Source organism: Hyperolius riggenbachi, chromosome 7 (assembly GCF_040937935.1).
Source record: "Hyperolius riggenbachi isolate aHypRig1 chromosome 7, aHypRig1.pri, whole genome shotgun sequence".
NCBI lineage: Eukaryota > Metazoa > Chordata > Amphibia > Anura > Hyperoliidae > Hyperolius > Hyperolius riggenbachi.
In genome coordinates, this window is record NC_090652.1 from 34,230,724 (window position 1) to 34,253,784 (window position 23,061).

At 45.5% G+C, this 23,061-nt stretch overlaps 1 protein-coding gene across 1 annotated transcript in view; it reads right to left on the reverse strand.

Annotated features, from left to right (window-relative positions):
* The window catches only part of LOC137525969 (guanylate-binding protein 1-like), an 88,577-nt gene that overhangs the window by 10,694 nt on the left and 54,822 nt on the right, over positions 1-23,061 (reverse strand). Inside the window, exons 5-7 of the mRNA XM_068247180.1 lie at positions 22,411-22,653; positions 21,434-21,711; positions 11,260-11,472 (exon numbers count right to left, since the gene is read on the reverse strand). Of these exons, the coding sequence (XP_068103281.1) occupies positions 11,260-11,472; positions 21,434-21,711; positions 22,411-22,653 (734 nt within the window). The remainder of the gene's footprint in view (positions 1-11,259; positions 11,473-21,433; positions 21,712-22,410; positions 22,654-23,061) is intronic.

Here is a 23,061-nt window from a genome sequence, read left to right on the forward strand (position 1 = left end):
TTCTAGATGCGGGTCTCCTCCGCCGCTGCTATGCAGGGAGGGAGGAGGGTTTCCTCCGCCATAAAACTCCTTCTTCTGCTCCCCGAGTCCCCCACAGCCTTGACACAGTCCCCCACATTAGAACTTGCTCCATTTCTGCCCCCTCCACCCGGCAGCTACCTATCTAACCTACACTTGGGGGCAGCTACCTATCTAATCTATACTGGGGGGCAGCTACCTAATCTAACCTACGCTGGGGGGCAGCTACCTTAGCTAACCTACGATGGGGGGCACCTACCTAATCTAACCTACACTGGGGGGCATCTACCTAATCTAACATACACTGGGGGGCACCTACCTAATCTAACCTACACTGGGGGGCAGTTACCTATCTAACCTACACTGGGGGGCAGCTACCTATCTAACCTATACTGGGGGGCAGCTACCTAATCTAACCTACGCTGGGGAGCAGCTACCTATCTAACCTATACTGGGGGGCACCTACCTAATCTAACCTACACTGGGGGGCAGCTACCTATCTAACCTATACTGGGGGACAGCTACCTAATCTAACCTATACTGGGGGGCAGCTACCTATCTAACCTACACTGGGGAGCAGCTACCTAATCTAACCTATACTGGGGGTCAGCTACCTATCTAACCTATACTGGGGGCAGCTACCTATCTAACCTATACTGGGGCACTTATCTAACCTGTATTGGGGCACCTACCTAGCTAGCCTATACAGATGGCAACTATACTGGCTACCTATATTGCAGGCACCTACCTAACTATCCTATACTGGGGGCATCTACCTATCTAACCTATGCTGGGGGCAACTATTCTGGCTACCTATATTAGAGGCACCCATCTAGCTAACCTGTACTGGGGCACCTACCTATCTAACTTATACCGGGGGCGCCTGCCTATCTAACCTATACTGGGGGCAACTATACTGGCTTCCTATACTGGAGGCACCTACCTGGCTAACCTATAGCGGGGGCAACTATACTGGCTCACCTATGCCTGGCTACCTATACTGGGGTACCTATTCTTGGCTACCTATACTGGGGGGGACCTATACTAAGTGCAACTAGACCTGGCTAACCTATACTGCGGGCACCCATACCTTGCTCGGGGGGGGGGGGGGTGCAATTTTTACACCCTCGCCCTGGGTGCATTTTAGCCTAGAAACTGCACTGTTTATTGCATGTCTCTTGCTCACTCTACAGAGTAGTGTAGTGGGGGTGTCTCAGCACCTTGCAGGGAAAAAAATATTGGAGACAAATACGGGAGCCCAATAGCGTAATATACTAGTATGCAGTTGAAAAAAAGGAATTTCAATAAACTACTACTCACAAAAGGAGGTTGCAAGGGCAACCAACCGTAGGAAGCAGATGGAGACCATACACCCGACTCCACTCGGGGTAGTCCCAGCCCGGACCTGGATGTGGTCGCTCTCTTTGAAAAAGTAGGGACAGGTGTCCACTGTGGGGCAACCACAGGTGGTCTGTCACCACCCCTCAAACACAGATTGTTTGGGGGTATAACTATGTGCAATTAGAGGTAAAGAGGCGCCCTGGTTGAAATAAAAGCATCTAAAAACAGCTTAAAACCGAGGAAATAATATGAGGTGGCTTACCTCAATAACGAAATCCTTGTATATGACAAAATATTTTTATTTAGCACAAAGTGTCAATGGAACAAATGGCTGCCATTCTCACAATAATCAAGCCAGAGTCCCCACATTTGGCACAGTTGGTCACTTGGTGACCGAGGTTACAAATCCAGGAAAAAGTGGTCGGAGCATAAAACAGCCAATCAAATTTCAGCCATTCATGTTTAATGGGAAAATGTAAACTGCAGCCATACTTACACTGTTAATCGCAGGGTTCTCAAACTTGCCACACTTGGTCACTGAGTGAATGAGATTAAGATTCAAGAAAGTGGGTGGAGCCTACAACAGCCAATCAAAATTCATCTATTGATTTTCAAGGGGAATATTTAAACTGCTGCCATTCTTACAATCAGATTTATTTTCTGGATAAACTGCTTCCATTCACACATTTTTGATGCCAGGAACCTGAAAGCTCACAAACTTGGTGATTGAGTGACTGTGTGTCAAGGTCACAAAAAGTGGGCAGAGCCAAAAACAAATTTCATTGGTCAAATATAAACTGCAGCCATTCTTACACTGTTAATGGCAGGGTTCTCAAACTTTTTACAGTTAGTCAATATGTGACTGGGATTAATATTCAGGAAAACGGGTGGAGCCTACAACAGCCAATCAAATTTTACTGTTGATTTTCAAGGGAATATTTAAATTGCTGCCATTCTTACACTGTTAATAGCAGATACCTCAAACCTGATACTGTTGGTCACTGGGTAACTGGCGTTCAAATTCAGAAAGGGGGTGGAGCCACAAAAAGCCAATCAGATTTGTTTAATTTCACAGTCAGTCAGGCCACTGATGTGTCAGACCTCAGTGTCTGATCTGAAATGTCGTCCAAAGTGTCATCGAGACGACAAAATTTACCAAAATTCACCAGAACTTCTCCAGACTTCTCCAGCCACAACTTTAACACCTTACACCCAATGTAACAATAACAATAACAATAATATTTATATAGCGCTTTTCTCCCTGGGGACTCAAAGCGCTGTGACCCTGCATTATGCAGTCTCAAAGGCTCGGGAAAAGAGGTGAGTTTTTAGCCTTTTTTTAAAGCTGTCCAGAGAAGGAGCCTCTCGTACTGATTGTGGAAGTGAGTTCCATAGAGTAGGGGCTGCGTAGGAAAAGGCCCGAGCACCAAATGTTAAGCGTATCCTGGGAATAACCAGCTTCATCTTGTTGGCAGAGCGGAGGGTGCGTGAAGGGGCATAAAGTTCCAATAGATCCGCTATGTATTTGGGTCCCATGTGGTGTAGAGCCTTGAATGTCAGCAGGCAGATCTTAAAATTGATTCTCCATTTTACTGGCAACCAGTGAAGAGTTTGCAGTACTGGGGTGATGTGTGAGCTGCGGGGGGCATTGGCTAGGAGTCTGGCTGCAGCATTCTGTACTAGCTGTAAGGGGCGCAGAGCCTTATCTGTAGATCCGATGAACAGGGCGTTGCAGTAGTCTAGGCGGGAGGATACAAATGCGTGAACCAGGGCAGGTAGGTCTTCAGCTGGGATAAGGTGTTTGATTTTCGCTATATTTCTTAGATGGAAGAAGGAAGACTTGACGACAGCTGATACCTGCTGTCTGAGTTTTAGATTTCCATCCAGGATCACCCCAAGGTTTCGCACAGAGTCTTTATACTGTACAGTATCTCCCCCAATTGCTAGTTTGAGGTGGTGAGCGTTTTGAACTTTATCCATCATGTGTGGACCACCTACCACCAACACCTCTGTTTTGTCAGAGTTCAGCCTCAGCCAGCTGGTGTTCATCCAATTTTGTAAATCCACTAGACACGCATTTATGGATGCTGATGGGTCTTGGGTGCCAGGCTTGAAGGACAGATACAGTTGTGTGTCATCTGCATAACAATGGTATCCTAGGCCATAGTTCTGGATTATTTTGCCCAGTGGGAGCATATAGGCTGCAAAGAGTAATGGTGATAGTACAGAACCCTGTGGAACTCCATAGGCAAGTGGCACTGGATTAGAGTAGTGTGTGCCCAGACATACTTGCTGTGTCCTGCCAGATAGGAAGGTCTGAAACCATCTAAGAACAGTACCCCTTAGGCCACAGTAATTCTTCAGTCGCTGGATAGGAATTTCATGATCCACAGTATCAAATGCTGCTGACAAGTCAAGAAGAATCAGAATTGAGCAATCACCCTTGTCCCTTGCAGTAAGTAGATCATTCATTACTCGGACTAATGCTGTTTCAGTGCTGTGCCTTTTCCTGAATCCTGACTGAAAAGTATCAAAGATGTTGTTATCTGTAAGCCTGGCTTCTAGCTGGTTGGCGACTGCTTTCTCGATAACTTTTGATAGGAATGGTAAGTTCGCCACCGGTCTGTAGTTGGTTACAGAATCAGGATCTAGTGATGGTTTCTTCAGGAGGGGTTTTATGATTGCTTTCTTTAGTTCTTCTGGGAAAAGTCCACTTTGCAAGGAGCATTGAGTGATTTTGTGAAGTGCTGGCCTGATCAGCTCTGGGCACTGCATTAAGGATCCAGTTGGGCCAGGATCCAGGTCGCAGGTAGTGGGGCGGAGACTTTGAATGAGAATTCCAAAATCTTCTACACTCAGAGTGTCAAAGACTTGCCATGGTGGTACGGTAGTAGGTATATGCAACGTCCAGTGGTCAATTGATGTAGTTGGTGTAATGCTGGCACGGATGGTAGACACCTTGTTTGTGAAGAAGGCAGAGAATTCTTCACACCTTTCCCTGGAGTATGTGGTTGGGGCTTTTAGGCAGGAAGGATTGCAGAGTGATTCCACTGTGTGGAAGAGTTGAGCAGCTCTGTTGTTGGCTGTAGATATTTTGTGCGAGATAAAGTCTGATTTTTTCTTGGTTATTGCTTGTTGGTATTGTCTGAGGTGTTGAACTAGGCTAGATTTGTGCTCCTCAGTCCCTGATTTACGCCACTGTCTTTCTAGTCTGCGCCCTTTCTTTTTTAGATCCATGATGGTTTTGTCAAACCAATTAGCTTTCTGCTTTTTGGTTGCTGATTTGGTGCGCCATGGGGCAATACTGTCAAGTGTTGCATATATCGTGGTGTTGTACTGGGTTACTAGAGTGTTTGGGTCCATTTGGCTGTGGAGCAGATTTGTAAAATCCAGGTTGGCAGTTATCCTCTCTGGTGTTAATTTACTCAGGGGACGGGTTTTGATTGTTTCTTTAGGGAGCTGCTTGATAGGGTGATGTTCAATAGTAAACTGTATTATGTGATGGTCTGACCACACCACTGGGGTTACTGTTATGTTACTAATGTCCATTCCGAGGTGGAACAGTAAGTCTAGCGTATGCCCTCCTCTGTGGGTAGCTGATTTTACAACTTGTGTGAAGCCTAGTCCACCCATGAGATTTATTAGTTCATTTGCATCTTGTGATTGAGTGTTATCAGCCCGGACGTTGAAGTCACCAAGGATGATCCATCTCGGATAAGACAGAGTTAGCATGGCCAGAAGTTCTGGGAATTCCTGTAGGAAAGGGTCAGCATCTCCGGGGGGGCGATAAACCACTAAAATTTTGAAGCCTTTACCAGCTGAGATCTGGGCACCTATACATTCAAAGGACTTTGTTGAGCCAACATTCAGGGCCCTGAGCTGCAGAGTTGTTTTGCCACAAATTGCTACACCCCCTCCTCTGCGGTCTCGTCTTCCCTCACTTAGGACTGAGTAATTGTATGGGATGGTTGCTTCCAGTGTGGGGCCCGCATTGGCATCAATCCAGGTTTCAGTGATGCATGAAAAATCGCATGTCTGAATAAGGTCCGCAATAATGGCTGTCTTATTGTTTATAGAGCGGGCATTGCAGAGCAATGCGGTGACTGCATGGGGTTTAGCAATGGCGACTGGGTTCACTGCTGGGGTGTTACTGCATCTCTGACTAGGGACATGGTAACTTCTGCTACTTTCAGCCTCTGATTTCCAGTAAACCTCACTGGAGATCGCTGGAAAGTTCTTTTCCTTGAATGGACCTGGGTCCCTGAAGTTGGACTGAGACTGAGTGTGGCACTTTTTATGGGCCTGGCCGCCTTTTTTACCTCTGTGCGTTTTATTTAAAATCCCTAGAGATTCCAGCAAATTAGCTTGTTTTTTTCCAATGTGAGATGCAGCTCTCAATGGCCTGAGAGATAGTAAGAAGCTGGCTGTATAGATTAACATTGCTCTTTGTGAAGGAATGGGTTAAGTAAGCTCTTCCTTTGATTGTTGTTGTTTATCAGTGGGGGGTATACAAAAGCAAATGCTGGCCTTCAGAATCTGCTACAAGAGGTGTGAAAAGTCCATTGATATGCAGAAGCATGGGGCCTACTAAGGTTTACTTAGAAAGGCAATGGAGTCAATATAATTTCAGCCTCTGAATGCATTTCAAGTATTTGTACAGTCTGCAAAAACGGATTGCCAGCTGAAGGATATTACTGCTGTTTGAGGAAGGAGGATGAATTCCCTTACCTTGGGAAGAGGAAGGAATGTAGGAATAATTAATAGTTTTAAAAAGCAGTTTCACTCCCAGCATGTTTAACCTGCTCTTTTTCATGTTCTGCCTTCTGGCCTACATCTGTAAGCAACACAGCTACATGCACCCTCCCATTGAAGCACACGCCACACTAATTTCACTCTCCCTGCTCTCCTCACCCTTCTTAGCCTCTTATGAACTTCTTTCTCTATTGAAAACTCTGGAGGTGTAGGGAGGAGACAAACATTCCCAGTCAACATTTAAATCTCACTCTCATTTGCTGACACTTTCCCTCCTTCTCCTGGTGATATATCACCTAACCCTGGGCCACAGCTTCTCCACAGTCAAACCTCCCCTCCCCACCTGCCTCACACACCTCACAGCTCTCCTCCAACTAACCTTATACACATATCTCGCACCCCCAATCATCCCCCTCCCATAGCAGGTGCCCTATGGAATGCCCGTTCTGTTTGTAATAAACTGGAACACATCCACAACATCTTTATTTCACATGGCCTCACCTTTTTTGGAATAACTGAAACATGGTTACTCCCCTCAGACACTGTCTCACCTGTTGCGCTGTCATATGGAGGCCTACAGTTCAGCCACACACCGAGACCTGGTAACAAACATGGAGGTGGTGTAGGCATCATCCTTTCTCAAAACTGTTCATTCAGACCCCTCCCTGCTGACCCTTCTTTCTGCTTCTCATCCTTCGAAGCCCACTCAATCTGAGTCTACTCCTCCTTTCACCTTCAAATCGCCGTAATCCATCGCCCACCTGCTCCAACCAGTCTTTTCCTTGACCACTTCTCAGCATGGCTTCCTCTTTTCCTGTCCACTAACATTCCCTCAGTCATCATAGGGCACTTCAACATCCTCATCAACACTAAATCATCCTGCACCTCCAAGTTCCTTTCACTTACCAACTCCTTTGACCTCACACTTTGGCCCACCACTGCAACCCATACTGACGGCCACACACTTGACTTAATTTTCACTATTTGCTGTTCCCTATCCAAACTCCAACCAACTCTTCCCTCCCACTGTCTGATCATAACTTACTCAATGCATACTACAAAACTTGAGCACCATCAGTAATGTGCACCCTTGTGCACATAAATGTATGCCCATTGGCAATAAGAAACATTACCATATACACAACTAAAGAAAAAGGCAAAGCCAATCAGGGCCCTAATCAAATATTCATTCAGAATGACTTAGGTATTTTCATGAAACAACACATCTTTATTATACACAAACTAAGTACAATTAAAAACAATTAAAACATTCCAGTCTCCAGAAACTACAGATTATAATCGGTATAAACCTCTGCCAGCTATATATACTTCATGATTATATCTGACTGGCATAACTGTTAATACTAGTGATACTAAAACAGTGACATTTTTCACTGATCACTGTTTTTAGATCATTAGGATATTGACAGGGGGGTAATCGGGGGTGGAAAGAAGGGGGGTGATCAGGGAGGGGGGATTAGGGGGATAATGGGGGTGATCAGAGAGGGGGGTTCAGAGGGTGATCAGGATCCCATAGGGGATGATTAGGGCCTGATCAGTGGGTGACAGTGACAGGGGGCTGACAGGAGTTGATCAGGGGGTGATAAAAGGCTGTTACAGGCCTTACAGACAGAAGATCAGAGGTAAACAATGGCAGGAGGGTGAGCAGAGGGGGATCTGGGGACGGGGGGGGGGGGTGATCAGGAGCCTGCATGGGGTGATTAGGGCCTGATGAGTGGGTGACAGTGCCAGGGGGCTGGCAGGAGGCGATCGGGGGTGAAAAGAAGGCTTTTTACAGGCCTTACAGAGGGGAGATCAGAGGTAAACAATAGCGGGGGGGGGGGGGGGTGATCAGAGGGGGATCTGAGGGCCGGGGGTGATAAGGAGTCTGCAGGGAGTTGATTAGGGCCTGATGGGTGGGTGATCAGTGACAGTGGGTGATCAGTGGGTGATTATACATGGGCAGCACGGTGGCGTAGTGGTTAGCTCTCTCGCCTTGCAGCACTGGGTCCCTGGTTAGAATCCCAGCCAGGGCACTATCTGCAAAGAGTTTGTATGTTCTCTCCGTGTCTGCGTGGGTTTCCTCCAGGCACTCCGGTTTCCTCCCACATTCCAAAAACATACGGATAAGTTAATTGGCTCCCCCTAAAATTGGCCCTAGACTACAGTACTTACACTACATAATATAGACATATGGCAATGGTAGGGATTCGATTGTGAGCTCCTTTGAGGGACAGATAGTGACAAGAGATATATATATATATATACACTGTACAGCGCTGCGTAATATGTCGGCGCTATATAAATACTTAATAATAATAATAATAATAATTACAGGAAAGATCAGCAATTTGAGGGGAACTGAGGGCGATCAGGTTGTCAGTGTGCTTAAAAAGTGTGTGGTGCAGTGTTACTTACAGGGCTGCCATCCTTTTTGGTGGTCGATTGAGCAAGGAGACCACTAGAGGAGGAGGCAGCCAGTACAATACATGCTGTTTACTAAACAGTGTGTACTATCTATATATATAATAGAGTAAGTGCCTCAACCTTCAAGCAAGAAGAAGAAGTAGCGCCCTGCCCCCAGGGCAGGTCCAAGCAAGAAGAAGGGGCCGGTCCAAGCAAGAAGAAGAAGTAGTGTCATATCAAACCAAGGGCAAAGAGGGATAATTTGCATATTCAGTAGCAGTGCATTGTGGGTAACCACAAATGTTCACTTATAGCTGAATTATTGCAGATTTGCTTCTGTTTTAAGAAGGAAAATTACACCAAGCTTTTCTTTTTTTTTAGTAGGAGGGCTTTTTGGTCTCTTTATCCTCCTATACATTCTTTGTAGTTTGGGTCACCCTGAGCTGCTTGGTTACTGCGTTTTACAGGTCCAGGCCCTATCTCATACAGCCTTATCAATCCCTGCTATGTTCTGGTGATGACCAAAAGTCTGAAATAGGCTGTCACATGTGGGTTTGATATAGCTGTGTAAAATTTAAAGCTATAGGGCCTGTTTCACAAAGCAGTGTAAACTGTTTAGCACGGGTGTGCTAATCAGTTAGCAGGTGAAGTGCCGTTTGTGGACTTTTGCGCGCGCAAAGTGCCGCGTTTCGCTGCAAAAGTCCTCGAACAGCACTTCACGTGCTAACTGTTTAGCACACCCGTGCTAAACAGCTTGCACCGCTTTGTGAATCAGGCCCATAGGCTTGCTTGACTTACCAAGGGTGAAAAGGAATAATTTGCATATTTAGTAGCGGTGCATTGTGGGTAACCACAAATGTCCACTGATAGCTGAATTATTGCAGATTTTCTTCTGTTTTAAGAAGCCAAATTACACCAAGCTTTGATTTTCTTAGTAGAAGGTCTTTTTGGTGTGTTTTATCCCCTATACATTCCGAGTGGTTTGGGTCGCCCTGAGCTGCTTGGTTACTCTGTTGTACTGGTCCAAGCCCTATCTCATACAACCATATCAATTCTTGCCATGTACAGATGAGGACTGAAAGTCTGAAACAGGCTGTCACATGTGGGTTTGATATGATTGCGTAAAATTTAAAGCTATAGGCTTGCTATACACCAGTGGTTCTGGATGCTTGCTTAGGTTAATAAGGGTGAAAAGGAATAATTGGCATATTTAGTAGCAGTGCATTGTGGGTAACCACAAATGTTCACTTATAGCTGAGTTCTTGCAGATTGCCTTCTGTTTTAAAAAGGCAAATTATACCAATACAGTGGGCAGCATTGCAGGAAGTGACGACAGTGGAACGCACGCTGGAAGACGGAAGAGGTGAGGCATCACCGCCCGCTGCCTCTTACTAATAGTGGCGGCTGCTACTGTGCTCAAGCAGGAGGGGAAGCACACATGGGGGACCCAGGTGAGGAAGGGGGGGTTCCTGCTGAGCTCAAGCAGGAGGGGAAGCACACATGGGGGACCCAGGTGAGGAAGGGGGGGTTCCTGCTGAGCTTAAGCTGGAGGGGGAGCGCACATGGGGGACCCAGGTGAGGAAGGGGGGGTTCCTGCTGAGCTTAAGCTGGAGGGGGAGTGCACATGGGGGACCCAGATGAGGGGGGGGTCCAACCCCCCTCCCCACCGCTGTGCCCAATACCCCCTTTCTGCCCTCTACCCCCTTATGCGGCGTATGCTACGCCGCGGGTCGGCTAGTAAACATTTAATTGGCCAGATCATAAAATCACTTGCCTGCCAGCCAAACAGTAGCGCTGGCAGGCTAGTGATGGAGGGGGTTAAAATAAGCCTACCTATAATGTCAATATGTAACAAACAGTGTGCCATACATGGCATACTTCTCATATAATTTATGTCCGGTTTCGTACAGTTCACAGTGAGCCTGGACTTTGATGATAAGGTCGATGTCAAAGTCACACACTGCAACCTCTAAGAGTGTACATCTGCCATGCTTTTGGATGCAAAAGACCCGTTTATACTTAGCAAACAAGGGGCTTGATTCACAAAGCGGTGCTAACTGTTAGCCTGCCTGTGAAAACCCCCTTAGCACGTCTAAAGGAGCTTTTCACGCACAAAACTGTACGCGCGCAAAACTTTATGCGCGTAAAGCTTTACGCACACTCCGCGCGAAGTGCCCATTAGAGCCTATGGGACTTAGCACGCGCATAGGACTTTGCGCGCGCAAAGCTTTGCACGCGGTAACTTAGCGCGCGATCTGATTGAGAAATCCGGTGCTAACCTACTTAGCACCCTGGTTAGCACGTCTAAAGACTTTAGACATGCTAAGTAGGTTAGCACCGCTTTGTGAATCAAGCCCAAGATGTGCACAAATTAACTGCCAACATTTTAAAAAAATCTGTGTCACCATATGCATGACTTCCGGTACCACTGCATCGCCATAGAATTTGGTTTGTAAAGCATTGCAGATTTTGCATCAGATTGGATACTTTGGGCACACTGCATTGAATTGTATAAAGTGTGAAATGCTCCACTGACTTTCATTGCTTTAGCAGCACCTTGCAAGCAGAAAGGGTAACACAATGCACTAAAATCGCTGTGGTGTGGATGGGGCCTTAATCAACTTTGTTGTAAACATAAAACAATTATTATTATTATTTTTTATTTATATAGCGCTAACATATTCCACAGCGCTTTACAAAGCACAATCTACATTGTTAGAATTATTATTTACATTTTCTAACCTTTACACCTTTTCCAGGTTCCTGAGTATATCTTTCTACTACAGCATGAAGTTGTTGCTTGTAGATTGCATGTCCACCAGTTCTGCAATACGCTTGTGCATCCAAAGCTTTGTCGAGTGGCTTTGAATGTTTTCTAATAAGAACTTCACATTTCTTTTGAGATTTCTGCTCATTCTTGTTGGAAAACTCTATTCTCTTTAAACTAATCGTTTCCTGGCAGGGAATTATAACAGAAAATTTAGTCATGTTGTTAAATGTAATGCTTATCTAGTATTTTTCTGTAGCCATTTTAATATAATTGTTCAAATAAGCTTATGTTAAAGCGGAATATAACCCTGCATTTTAACTTTGCTCTAAAACATTATTTACAGCATATTATATGCAAAAAGCATTTTTTTTTTACTAGACCAACATTGGAAGGGTTAAACACAGAGGTTTTAAGTTCCGTGCAGACGTTCAGATAGTTACATTCTATTTAGTTAGATGTATCTATTGATAAACAGTTACACACTCTTTGGCTGTCCTCCAAGCTCCTTCTCAGTGAGAGAGATGAGTCACAATAAACACTTAAAAGATACATATTTGTAAACAAAAAGTATCTAACTGAAGTTCGGATGCGTCTGCAGAAATCTCTAGGGACTTTAAAGCCCTGTGTAACCCTTCCAATGCTGGTCTAGTAAAAAAAAAAATGCTGGTTGCATATAATATACTGTAAATAATGTTTTAGAGCAAAGTTGAAATGCAGGGTTATATTCCGCTTTAAGCAGGATATGAATCAAAGTCAGGCAAAAGACATTTTCGAAACTTTAATTATAAATAAGAACCACCGAGAGCCCAATATAGTGTAGTATGTATTGGAAACCGTGGATAAATGTGTGAGATGAATATACTCACAAACATGGGTTACCTCTTAGGCAACCACTGTAGATGCCGGTGAGGAGATTAGATCTGTCCTCACTCAGGATTAAGATGTCGCTCTGTGTAGATCAGAAAAGTAGGAGTAGGTCACCCCTCCACCAGGGGTGGACACAGTATTATCGTAAGAGAACAGAGAACAAATACTGTCTGAATTAAACAAATAAATGTATTATTGATACCCCAAAAGATGCAACGTGTTTCGCAGGCACAGCCCGCTTCATCAGGCAATAAGGTAGGGGACAAACAGTAGCTCGTCAGTAGCACGGATAGCGCCTCTGTGTCTACAGAGCTACTGACGAGCTACTGTTTGAGCTACTGTTTGTCCCCTACCTTATTGCCTGATGAAGCGGACTGTGCATGCGAAACGCGTTGCATCTTTTGGGGTACCAATAATACATTTATTTGTTTAATTCAGACAGTATTTTGAGTCTGCTTTCTGGAGGTAAGTCCACCACTGCCTCCCAGCAAATTTTAAAATTTTTATTACCTTTTATCCTGCTGGCGCCTCTGTTCTCTTACGATAATTTTCTAAACTTTAAAACTTTTGAAAGCAGTGTAGCAGTAATGAAAAAATCTGTAGAGGTAAGCAGAACCTTTCTCCACCTGGCCATCATTTTGGTTCTATGGTGGTCTTTTATAAGGTGGTGATGCGAGCCTTCAGAGGAAAACCATTAATTGGTTGCCCTATTGTCAAAGGCAACCAAAGTCATTGTCAATTATCATTAAGGTGTACCCCTAGGGCTAGCTACTGACTGGAATATATTGATATTTGCAATCTGCTTGATTATTTTTGGTAACGGTGCTAGGGGTGGGTGTGGTTATGCAGGCTCACAGGGTATTATACTAAAAGATGCAAGGGGAGGAGTAGCACAAACTATACAATTATATGCAATGTATGCATGCAGCAAAAGAGTTTCCCAATCTCCATATAAAAAAAATATAAAAAGTACAAAAAATATAAAAAGTACAAAGGTCTGCAGAACAGAAAAAGTTACAGGAGCCCTTGGTCAAGATTAAAGATTTACAACATTATTAAATGCACTGAAGCTCACCGGCTATGCCAAAGCGTATGTATGTGCTGCTCATCCCTGGCAAAAAAGGCACTTAAAGCAGGTGTATAGGGATGGGCAAACATCAAAATTTTGCAAACACATTTGAGAATTTTATCATTTAAATTTGTGCACCGACTGTTTGTGACGATACCCATAGGCCTTAATGGGCAGGTGAACTTCTAAAACCTTAAGACCATCTCTGCAGCTACAATTTCTTTAACCATTTCAGCCCGCGGGGATTTTTCACCTTAAGCAACAGAGCAATTTTCACCTCCCATTTATTCGCTAATAACTTTATCACTAATTATCACAATGAATTAGTCTATATCTTGTTTTTTTCATCACTAATTAGGCTTTCTTTGGATGGTACATTTTGCTAAGAATTATTTTTTTCTAAATGCATTTTAACAGGAAAATTAAGAAAAAAATAGAAAAAATTAATTATTTCTCAGTTTGTGGCCATTTTAGTTTTTAAAATATTACATGCTAATGATGCTACCATAATTAAAACCTATGGATTTTATGTGCCCATTTGTCTTGGTTATTACACCATTTAAATTATGTCCCTATTACAATGTATTAGTAGTTTGTGTATTTGGGAGAAGCAAAATATACAAAAAATCCCTGCAGGTGCACCACAAACACCAAGCTCAAAGTCTAAATAATTAATCAGGGATATACCAAAGACACGGAAGATCAAAAATTGGATGTTTGGATGTCCGGTCTCCATGCGGCTCTTTGTTTGATCTTGTGGTGGTCTGCCCTGGCTTTATATTTGACCAGATGAGTTTCTACCTTGTATTCCAACTGTGCAGATGTTCACTATATATTTAAAGGCCTGAAGAAGGGTTACCAACCCGAAACAAATCGATGTTGTTGCCTTTTTTTCAATCAATTATATGCACTTTTTTACGTGATTAAAGAATTTGTGTACATATTTCTGCACCTTTTTGCAAATAAAAAAGAAAAAGTAATTTTTCAATTTTTGATCTTCCGTGTCTTTGGTATATCCCTGATTATTATCTAGCCTATTACAATGTATGGGGCCAATATTTTATTTGGAAATAAAGGTGCATTTTTTCAGCTTCGCGTCCATCATTATTTACAAACTTATACATAAAAAATTGGTTGTAATATACACTCTTCACGTGCATATTTAAAAAGTTCAGACCCTTAGGTAACTATTTATGTTGTTTTTTTGTTGTTGTTTTTTTTTATTATAATTTTTTTTTTCATTAAAAATTTTAATGAGGTAATTTTTGGTGTGGGAAATACACAGTTAATTTTAAATGTGATAATGTGTGTTTATTGTATTAAAAAAAATGTTTGTAGATGTAGTTTTACTATTTGGCCACAAGATGGCCACAGTGAGTTTTTTTTCCAGTCCTCCTAGCTTCCCGGAAGCATATAGAGGATGGAAACTGTTTTTTTTCTTTTTTTCAGAAAGACCGCGACCTCTGATGAGAAGTCGTCGGTTTTTCTGCTGGGGACTTGGATCAATTATTGGGAACCATGGTACTATTAATTGATCCCTGGGCTACCGGGGGGCGGCATGGGGACGCACGGGAATCTGCAGCATAGGGCAAGATAGGGCAGGCGAACTCCCCGCCCACCCGGCCATCCTGGAAGTATAGCAGACATGGCGCACATTGGCAGCAGATCAGCTGTTGCCCTGTAATCATCTTCCTGCTACCATGCTGTCCTTCGCTCTCTGCAGCATTCTGCACAGAGGAAAGCTCCCCTCCCCTCCTCTGAGTCCACTCCACTCTGATACTGAGGGGGGAGGGGCTGAGCAGAGAAGCCAAGCCAAGAAATTTGAGAGGAAGAAGAGAATGGCAGACAGGTAGCTATGTGTGGAAAAAGTTTATGCAGAGCAGTCACCACTCACCATTTTCACACTTGCAGCATGCTGTCTGATCCTAAGCAGCTGAGTGACCAGCTGTCTCCCTTGCCCTCCTTCTTCCTTCTCAGGAGCCTGTGGCTTGAAGCTGCTGAAGCAGGGCTGCCTGGCTCTTCCTTCTTGTCCTGTAAGCTAGCTTTTATCATTTCTCCTGTCCCTATGGCCTCAATTCACTAAGCAGTAGACTAGTCTACAGATGGTTTTTAGTCTACTGATGGCTTGGTGTAATGTTTTAGACCGGTTTTTAGACCTGGTCTAACATTCAGTAATTACACAATTCACAAAGGCAAATAAGGAGTAACCACGCCCACTTTTTCTGACAGAGATTAGACCAGCTGATTTCTGTAGGTAAAGTAATTCTGTGAGGTATTTTAGATGTGAGGATGGAACCTCTTGAATTAATTATGCAGGAGTTTAATTGTATGCAGATGAGGGCTCATCAGAGGAGAAGGATGTCAGTCATAGCTACTCGTTTGTGAATTGCACCTTTTGATCATTTCCCCTGCTTCACCGACCTAATTACTGAATGGTTTAGACCAGGTCTAAAAACAGGTCTAAATCATTTGGTAATAGTGAATTCCCTTTTGATGCAACTGACCAAACCATCAGTAGACTAAAAACCATCTGTAGACTAGTCTAAAGTGCTTAGTGAATATGTCACTTTTTTTTCTTTGTTAATCAGGCAGGTTCCCTCACACGCTTGGCTTTCCCCCTTCTCCTCCTCCCCCAGTCATTAGCCTCATTCCATCAGGCAGCTATTCACACTTCATACATGGGTTAAGGTGGCCATCAGTGCTGCTCATCAGGATTCTGGATATCCGGATAACCGTTAAACTTAACTTTTTTCAGCTATGCGACCGGATTCGGATTCCAGATACCTGGGCCCAAATCCAGATCGCAAACCACGGATATTTGGTCGCATACCCAGATATCCGCGGTTACAAGTCAGATATCTGAATCTGGGTACTGTTACCAAGGAGATGACGTCCATGACGTCATTGAGCCAATCAGAGGGCTCCTAGCAACCAATCACAGAGAGGAACCTTGGCCAGTCCCTCCTGCATGTAAGGAGGGGGGCCATGATGAGAATCTCATCCTTGCTTTGTGACTGCCACTGAGAGATAGAGTTGGGCCGAACCTCCGATTTTAGGTTCGCGAACCGGGTTAGCGAACTTCCGCGGAAGGTTCGGTTCGCGTTAAAGTTCGCGAACCGCAATAGACTTCAATGGGGATGCGAACTTTGAAAAAAAAAATTATGCTGGCCACAAAAGTGATGGAAAAGATGTTTCAAGGGGTCTAACACCTGGAGGGGGGCATGGCGGAGTGGGATACACGCCAAAAGTCCCCAGGAAAAATCTGGATTTCACGCAAAGCAGCGTTTTAAGGGCAGAAATCACATTGAATGCTAAATGACAGGCCTAAAGTGCTTTAAAACATCTTGCATGTGTATACATCAATCAGGTAGTGTAATTAAGGTACTGCTTCACACTGACACACCAAACTCACTGTGTAACGCACCACAAACAGCTGTTTGTGTAGTGACGGCAGTGGCGGGTTCACTGAACAGGAATACAGTGGTGGGTTCACAGAACAGGTATGCAGTGGCAGGTTCACTGAACAGGTATACAGTGGCGGGTTCACTGAACACAACAGGTATGCAGTGACGGGTTCACAGAACAGGTATGCAGTGGCAGGTTCACTGAACAGGTATACAGTGGCGGGTTCACTGAACAGAACAGGTATACAGTGGCGGGTTCACTGAACAGAACAGGTATACAGTGGCGGGTTCACAGAACAGGTATGCAGTGGTGGGTTCTCAGAACAGGTATGCAGTGGCAGGTTCACTGAACAGGTATGCAGTGGTGGGTTCACAGTACAGGTATGCAGTGGTGGGTTCACAGAACAGGTATGCAGTGGTGGGTTCACAGAACAGGTATGCAGTGGTGGGTTCACAGAACAGGTATGCAGTGGTGGGTTCACAGAATAGGTATGCAGTGGTGGGTTCACACAACAGGTATGCAGTGGCAGGTTCACTGAACAGAACAGGTATGCAGCCAGAAACAAGCTAAGCCTAACTAATCTTTCCCTATGAGAGACAGTCTGCAGCAGCTCGCCCTACTCTCACTAATGCAGGCACACGAGTGACCGTAATGGTCGCCGCTGCCTGCCTTTTAGTAGGGGGGGAGTGGCTCCAGGGGCTAGTGTAGCCTAATTGGCTACACTGGGCCTGCTGACTGTGATGTAGAGGGTCAAAGTTGACCCTCATGGTGCATTATGGGGCGAACCGAACTTCCGCAAAAGTTCGCCTGCGGGACGCGAACGCGAACCACTGAAGTTCGCATGGAACCGTTCGCAGGCGAACCGTTCGGCCCAACTCTACTGAGAGACAACTCCAGTGTGTTTGGCTAAAGCAAGTGCATTATCAGAGTGATAAACCCAGCATTTTTACACATAAACACCTTCACTACACTACTGTTATATTGTGTTGTAGTTAGCTAGTCTGTGTAATTTGTTAGTGTCAGTCAGTCAGACTTTGAGCTGCAGCAGCTGCTAGTTAGGTCCTGTGTCTGTGTGTGCTGTGCACAGTCCAGGCCTTCTGTTGCTGGCTGCGTGGCCTGCTAATAGCCTTAGCTAGCTAGTAGCTACAGTATAGGTAGGTGGATTACTGTGTTATTGTGTAGTTACTGGCAGCAGTGCTTTAGTTGTTAGAGACAGAGAGTCAGTAGGACTGTGTTACAGATTATTGCAGTGCTGCTGTGCTGCTGAGTGCTGACTGAGCAGTGAGCATTATTGTCAGTGTGTCTTGTTCTACTCTGCTGTCTGTCACTCTGTGCTGATTCACAGACCAAGCCCCATATTAATAAAGGACAAGTACCCCACATCATCGGTGACATCACATATAGCTTGTACTATGTCTGGCACTGGCAGCCAGGGGAGGGTCAGCAAGGCCAAGAGGAGAGGGAGCAACATTGTGGCCTCTGTCAGCAGCTCTGCCGCATCAGTCTCCATTTCGCCGCTACCCGCTGGCCGTCCAGCTGTTAGAGGGGGTCACACTGCAGAGACGCAGCAGCGTGTAGCGGCCATTTTCAAGCAGGGTCAGCGGCACAAATTGGAGGAGAAAGACGCTGCGCCTGTGATGCAGCTGATGGTGGATGACGAGCAGGCCACCACCAGCCCTACAAAACACATTCTGGATGCAATGGCCTTTGTGGAAGAGTCTGAGATGGTGACAGTAATTGTTGGGGGGGGGGGGGGAGTCCGTCATCAATGATGTGATGTGTCAGCAGAAGAGGAGTTTGGGGCGGGCTCATCATCCTAGCAGTTGTTCGAGGAGGAGGAGTTTGATGTTGATGACGAGGTGAAGGACCTGAACTACCATACACAGAAGGGGGATGTCAGCTCTGACTCTGAGGAGAAGGATGATTCAGTGGGTATGGCACGAAGGATCAGCATTGCAGGGATTGGCAGGAGCAGCAGTGGGCAAGGAATGCATGAAAAACAGCCTGATGCTCCATCTGCCACTACTACCACCAGCCACACCACTCAACCCCAGGCCCCAACCACCACTGGGAGAAAAGCAGCAGCAGCAGCCCATTCTTGGCGACGTAAGGGGCAGGGCAAATTGCAGTCCCCAATATGGCAGTTTTTTCATCTGCCCTCACTTGAAAGCAAGTTTGTAACTTGTAATGTGTGCCATGTGCAGATGAGCAGAGGGTCTAACCCCTCCAACTATAGCACTCCAGCTTCATCAACCATCTGGCCAATAAACACAAACCGCAGCACGAAGAATTCAAGAGGCTGAAGAAAGCTGGCGGTGGCACTTGCAGTGGTCAGAGCACCATAACCCACTTTGCCACTCCTGCCGACACTGAGGCCTGTTCAGGCAACTAGTCTTCCTCAGTGGTCTCCTCTGCTCCCTCCTCGGCTTCCCGTGCAAGCCAAAAACGCCACCACCACCACCACCAGACCCTGCTGAGTGTTCGTGTTCAGGGCTCATCCTTCCAGCAGCCGTCGCATACACCAGCTGAACGGCTTGCTTGCACGGACCATGTCCTCCCAGTTCCTCCCTTACTTGCTTGTGCACGAGGGGAGCTAGATGCGTGCGCTCCTGCAGTGTGCAGGGCCAGATTGGCCAATCCCCAGCCGGCACTACTTCGCACGCACGGCCATCCCAGCACCAGTTTGTGAAGGCCAACGTGGAGCATGGGCTGGATCATGCGGTGGGTGAGCAGGTCCATGTGACCGTGGACTCCTGGAGCAGCAGGTTCGGGACAGGCTGCTATCTGTGCTTCACGGCGCACTGGGTCAGTTTGGTGGAAGGAGGTTAGGAGGGAACAGCAGCATCATCATCCCAGTGGGTGGTGCCACCCCACAGCAGGGTCAGGGGAAGTGCAGCAGGTTCTAGCTCTGATCCGGTTCCATCCTCTGGCAAACCCGCCGCCAAACACCCCCGCCTCAGCAGCAGCGTCAAGGCTCGCCACTGCAAAGCGCTGCTGCAGTTGGTCACCCTGGGGAAGAACAAACTTACGGCAGACAATGTCCTGGCCAAGCTTGGAGAGCAGGAGAGGAGTTGGCTGACCCCCAGAGGCCTGAAAATCGGAGAGGTGGTGGCCGAAAATGGGGCAAACCTGGTTGCCGCCATCCACCGGGGAAACCTCACCCACATCCCGTCTGGCCGACGTCCTGAACCTGGTGGTGCAGAAATTCCTGCGCACCTACCAGGGGATGGAAACTCTTTTGGGAGCGTCAAAGAAAACCGTGGGTAATTTTTGCCACTTGGGTGGTGCCACAGTGTCCCTGGAAGCCGGCCGGCTCATCATAGACGTTCCAACATGCTGGAATTCCACCCTGGCCATGTTGGAATGCCTGGTTGAACAGAGGCGGGCTGTCAACCACTATCTGGCCAAAGCCCCATGGAGGCCAACTTGTCTGGGACCGGCACCACCCACCTCCCGGATATCATCCGCCCTGCTGAGGGGAAAAATGCAGCTGTGTGCTTGGTGCTGGCAACCTTCCTGGAGGCCACCAACATGGTCAGCCGGGACCATGCGTCGCTGTGTAAGTGGGTGACCATGGTGTGCATGCTAGACAAGGCCCTCGATGCTCTGCTGGAAGTGGGAGAGGCAGCCTTGATCCAGCAGGAGCAGCAGCAGCAACCTTCACAGTCCACCTCTGTGCGGCAGGAGGAGGAGTTTGAGGACTTGGAGGTTTTTTTACAGCCATGGTACTACTAACACTAGGTGCCATAGCGATTCTCTGAACACAATTGCTGTGTAATTTTTTGGGAGGTGTCTGTGCTGTCCAAGTTGAGGGGAGGCCCCAACTGCAGCATTACGACCGCTTTCTGGAACCTCTCCTTTTTAATGTTTTACCTGTGCCGTGGTACCAACACTAGGTGCCATAGTGATTCTCTGAACACAATAGCTGTGTAATTTTTTTGGGAGGGGTCTGTGCTGTGCAAGTTGTGGGGAGGCCCCAACTGCGGCAGTACAACCGCTTCCTGGAACCTAGTCCTGATGTTAATTGACAGCCATTTTTTTTTTTGGGGGGGGGGGGGATTTTAAGTCCCCACATCATCAATTAGTATGAACCCCTTTAAAAAATAATGATGCTACATTCCTCATTTACCCTAAAAACCCTTTTTAAAGCAATTTAAAGGCCACTTCCGGTTTTCTATCCGGATATCCGAATCCGCCGGATACTGAGGTCGGATATCCGATTCGGATTGCAAAATTCTGAAATCGGATATCCGACCCAGATCGGATATCTAGGTATCCGGATCTGAATCGGATCCAGATTTTGAAAAGGGGTATCCAAGCAGCACTGGTCAAAAACAAATGTCTCTGGGAAAATGTAAACTTCAGCCCTTCTTCACTGTTAATGGCAGGGTTCTCAAACGTTGCACAGTTGGTTACTCGGTGACTGGGATTAATATTCAGAAAAGTGGGTGGTGCCTAAAAAAGCCAATCAAAATTTGCCTGTTGATTTTCAAGGGCAATATTTAAATTGCTGCCATTCTTACACTGTTAACGACACAAACCATAAACCTGGTACAGTTGGTCCTTGGGTCACTGGGGTTCAAATTGAGAAAGGTGGTGGAGCCACAAACAGCCAATCAGATTTGTTTCATTTCACTGGGAAAATACAAATGATTGATGCCAAGAACCCCAAAACTCACAAACTAGGTCATTGAGTAATTTAGTAATTGTGTGTTAGGGTTAGAAAAAGTGGGCAGAGCCAACAGCAGCCAAATACATATCCGGGCAACGCCGGGCCATCAGCTAGTCTTATATAAGAGACTTACCAGGTATTTCTCTAGGAATAGATGCTTTTCATCCTTGAAAGACCTTTTCAGAAATGTATTCTGAGCATCTACTTCAATCCCTTTACTCAGATTCAAGAACTGTTGAAGTGTTTCAGTGGGTAGCACAATGTTTTGCATTGTTTCAACATAGTACTTGACTCCTTCATCAACAGCCCTTCTGTTTTCTTTCTCAGCCAAAGAAACAACTGTCTCCTCCATACAAACAAAGTTAGATTTATTTATGGATTTAACATACATTTTTGCAAGTTCACCCAAACCTAAAGAAAACAGAAAAAAAATTACAAACTCATAAATAGGCTTGCTCAAATCCGATCCGGGAGATACCCTGATAGTTGCTATCTCCCAGTCAAACTGTGCGGGGGGGATTGGGGGGGGGGCAATCTTACCTGTCTGACATCTTCTTAGCTCCGTCCTCGGCGCCTCCCACGATGCGGTCCACGCACATCACGTGACTCCAAACACTTCCTCTTTCAACCCGGAAGGAGGAAGTGTTTAGAGTCGCGTGGACCACATCATGGGAGGCGACGAGGATGGAGCTAAAAAGACATCAGACAGGTAAGATTGAAAGCCCTGCTCCGCCAGAAGGGTTAAGGGGATAATTTCCTGAGCCCCAATGGGCAACAATATTCATACATGTGTATGTAGCTTTAGACTATGGTAGTAGTACTAGTTGGGAATTTAGTGGTGGAGTCACTAGGCCTAGTAAATCAGGTTTTAACTCTTCCACACTCTTTTCTACAATGGGCTCTACCTAATTTACTTGGATAAATGCTCTAATTTTATGATTAGACAGGAAGTCATGGGAATGCTCCCAAAAAACAATAAAAAAAATGTGAAATTGGGCTTTAAAGAAATCTTTGAACGTATGTTTTACTTTTAATAAAATCTGTGCTGGACAAGATTCCTGGCATGTACAAATGTTTAGAGTAAAAGTATATAACATTAAATTCACTCACGGCATCCAGTAACTTCAGTAATATCGTTAATTGTTTTCACTTTGGCATTGCCGAAAATGTATTCACAGAATTTCTGGGTCTGAGTCACAAACGTGGCACTGAGTTCACTGTCATGTACTTTATCCAGATTGTTAAGATCGTCTGTTTTAGATGTTGGTTGTTCAAACACAAAGCATTTCCGGCTTCCAAAGTACATTCGTAGACGGCTTCTTAAATTATTATATTCCTCATCCTGTTTTGCAGCTATTGTAAATGGAATTAGAAAGTTGAAATAAAGAGTTTTAGTTTAGCTGTTAAAATTAAATATTGACATACTTTTTTGATGTCAGTGCAATACACATAATAATAATAATAATAATAATCCTATGTAATAAAACCCTAACTGTCCCTGTGTCATCCTCCTGTCCCTGTGTCCCGCGTGTTTTGGCTACAGCGCATGTGTAGCCGAGGAGGACGGGGCCAGGGGGGTGCGGGCAGAGGGCAGGTTCGTGCTCGCACGTGGCGGGTGAGTGCACGCGGACATGCGGAGGGGGTGGCAGTGAGAGAGATCTAGAACCTGTTTTTAAATGGGCCTAGGTCTACTAGTAATAATAATAATATGGAAGGACATTAGAGTATTATTATGCTATATAAATACTTATAATAATTAGG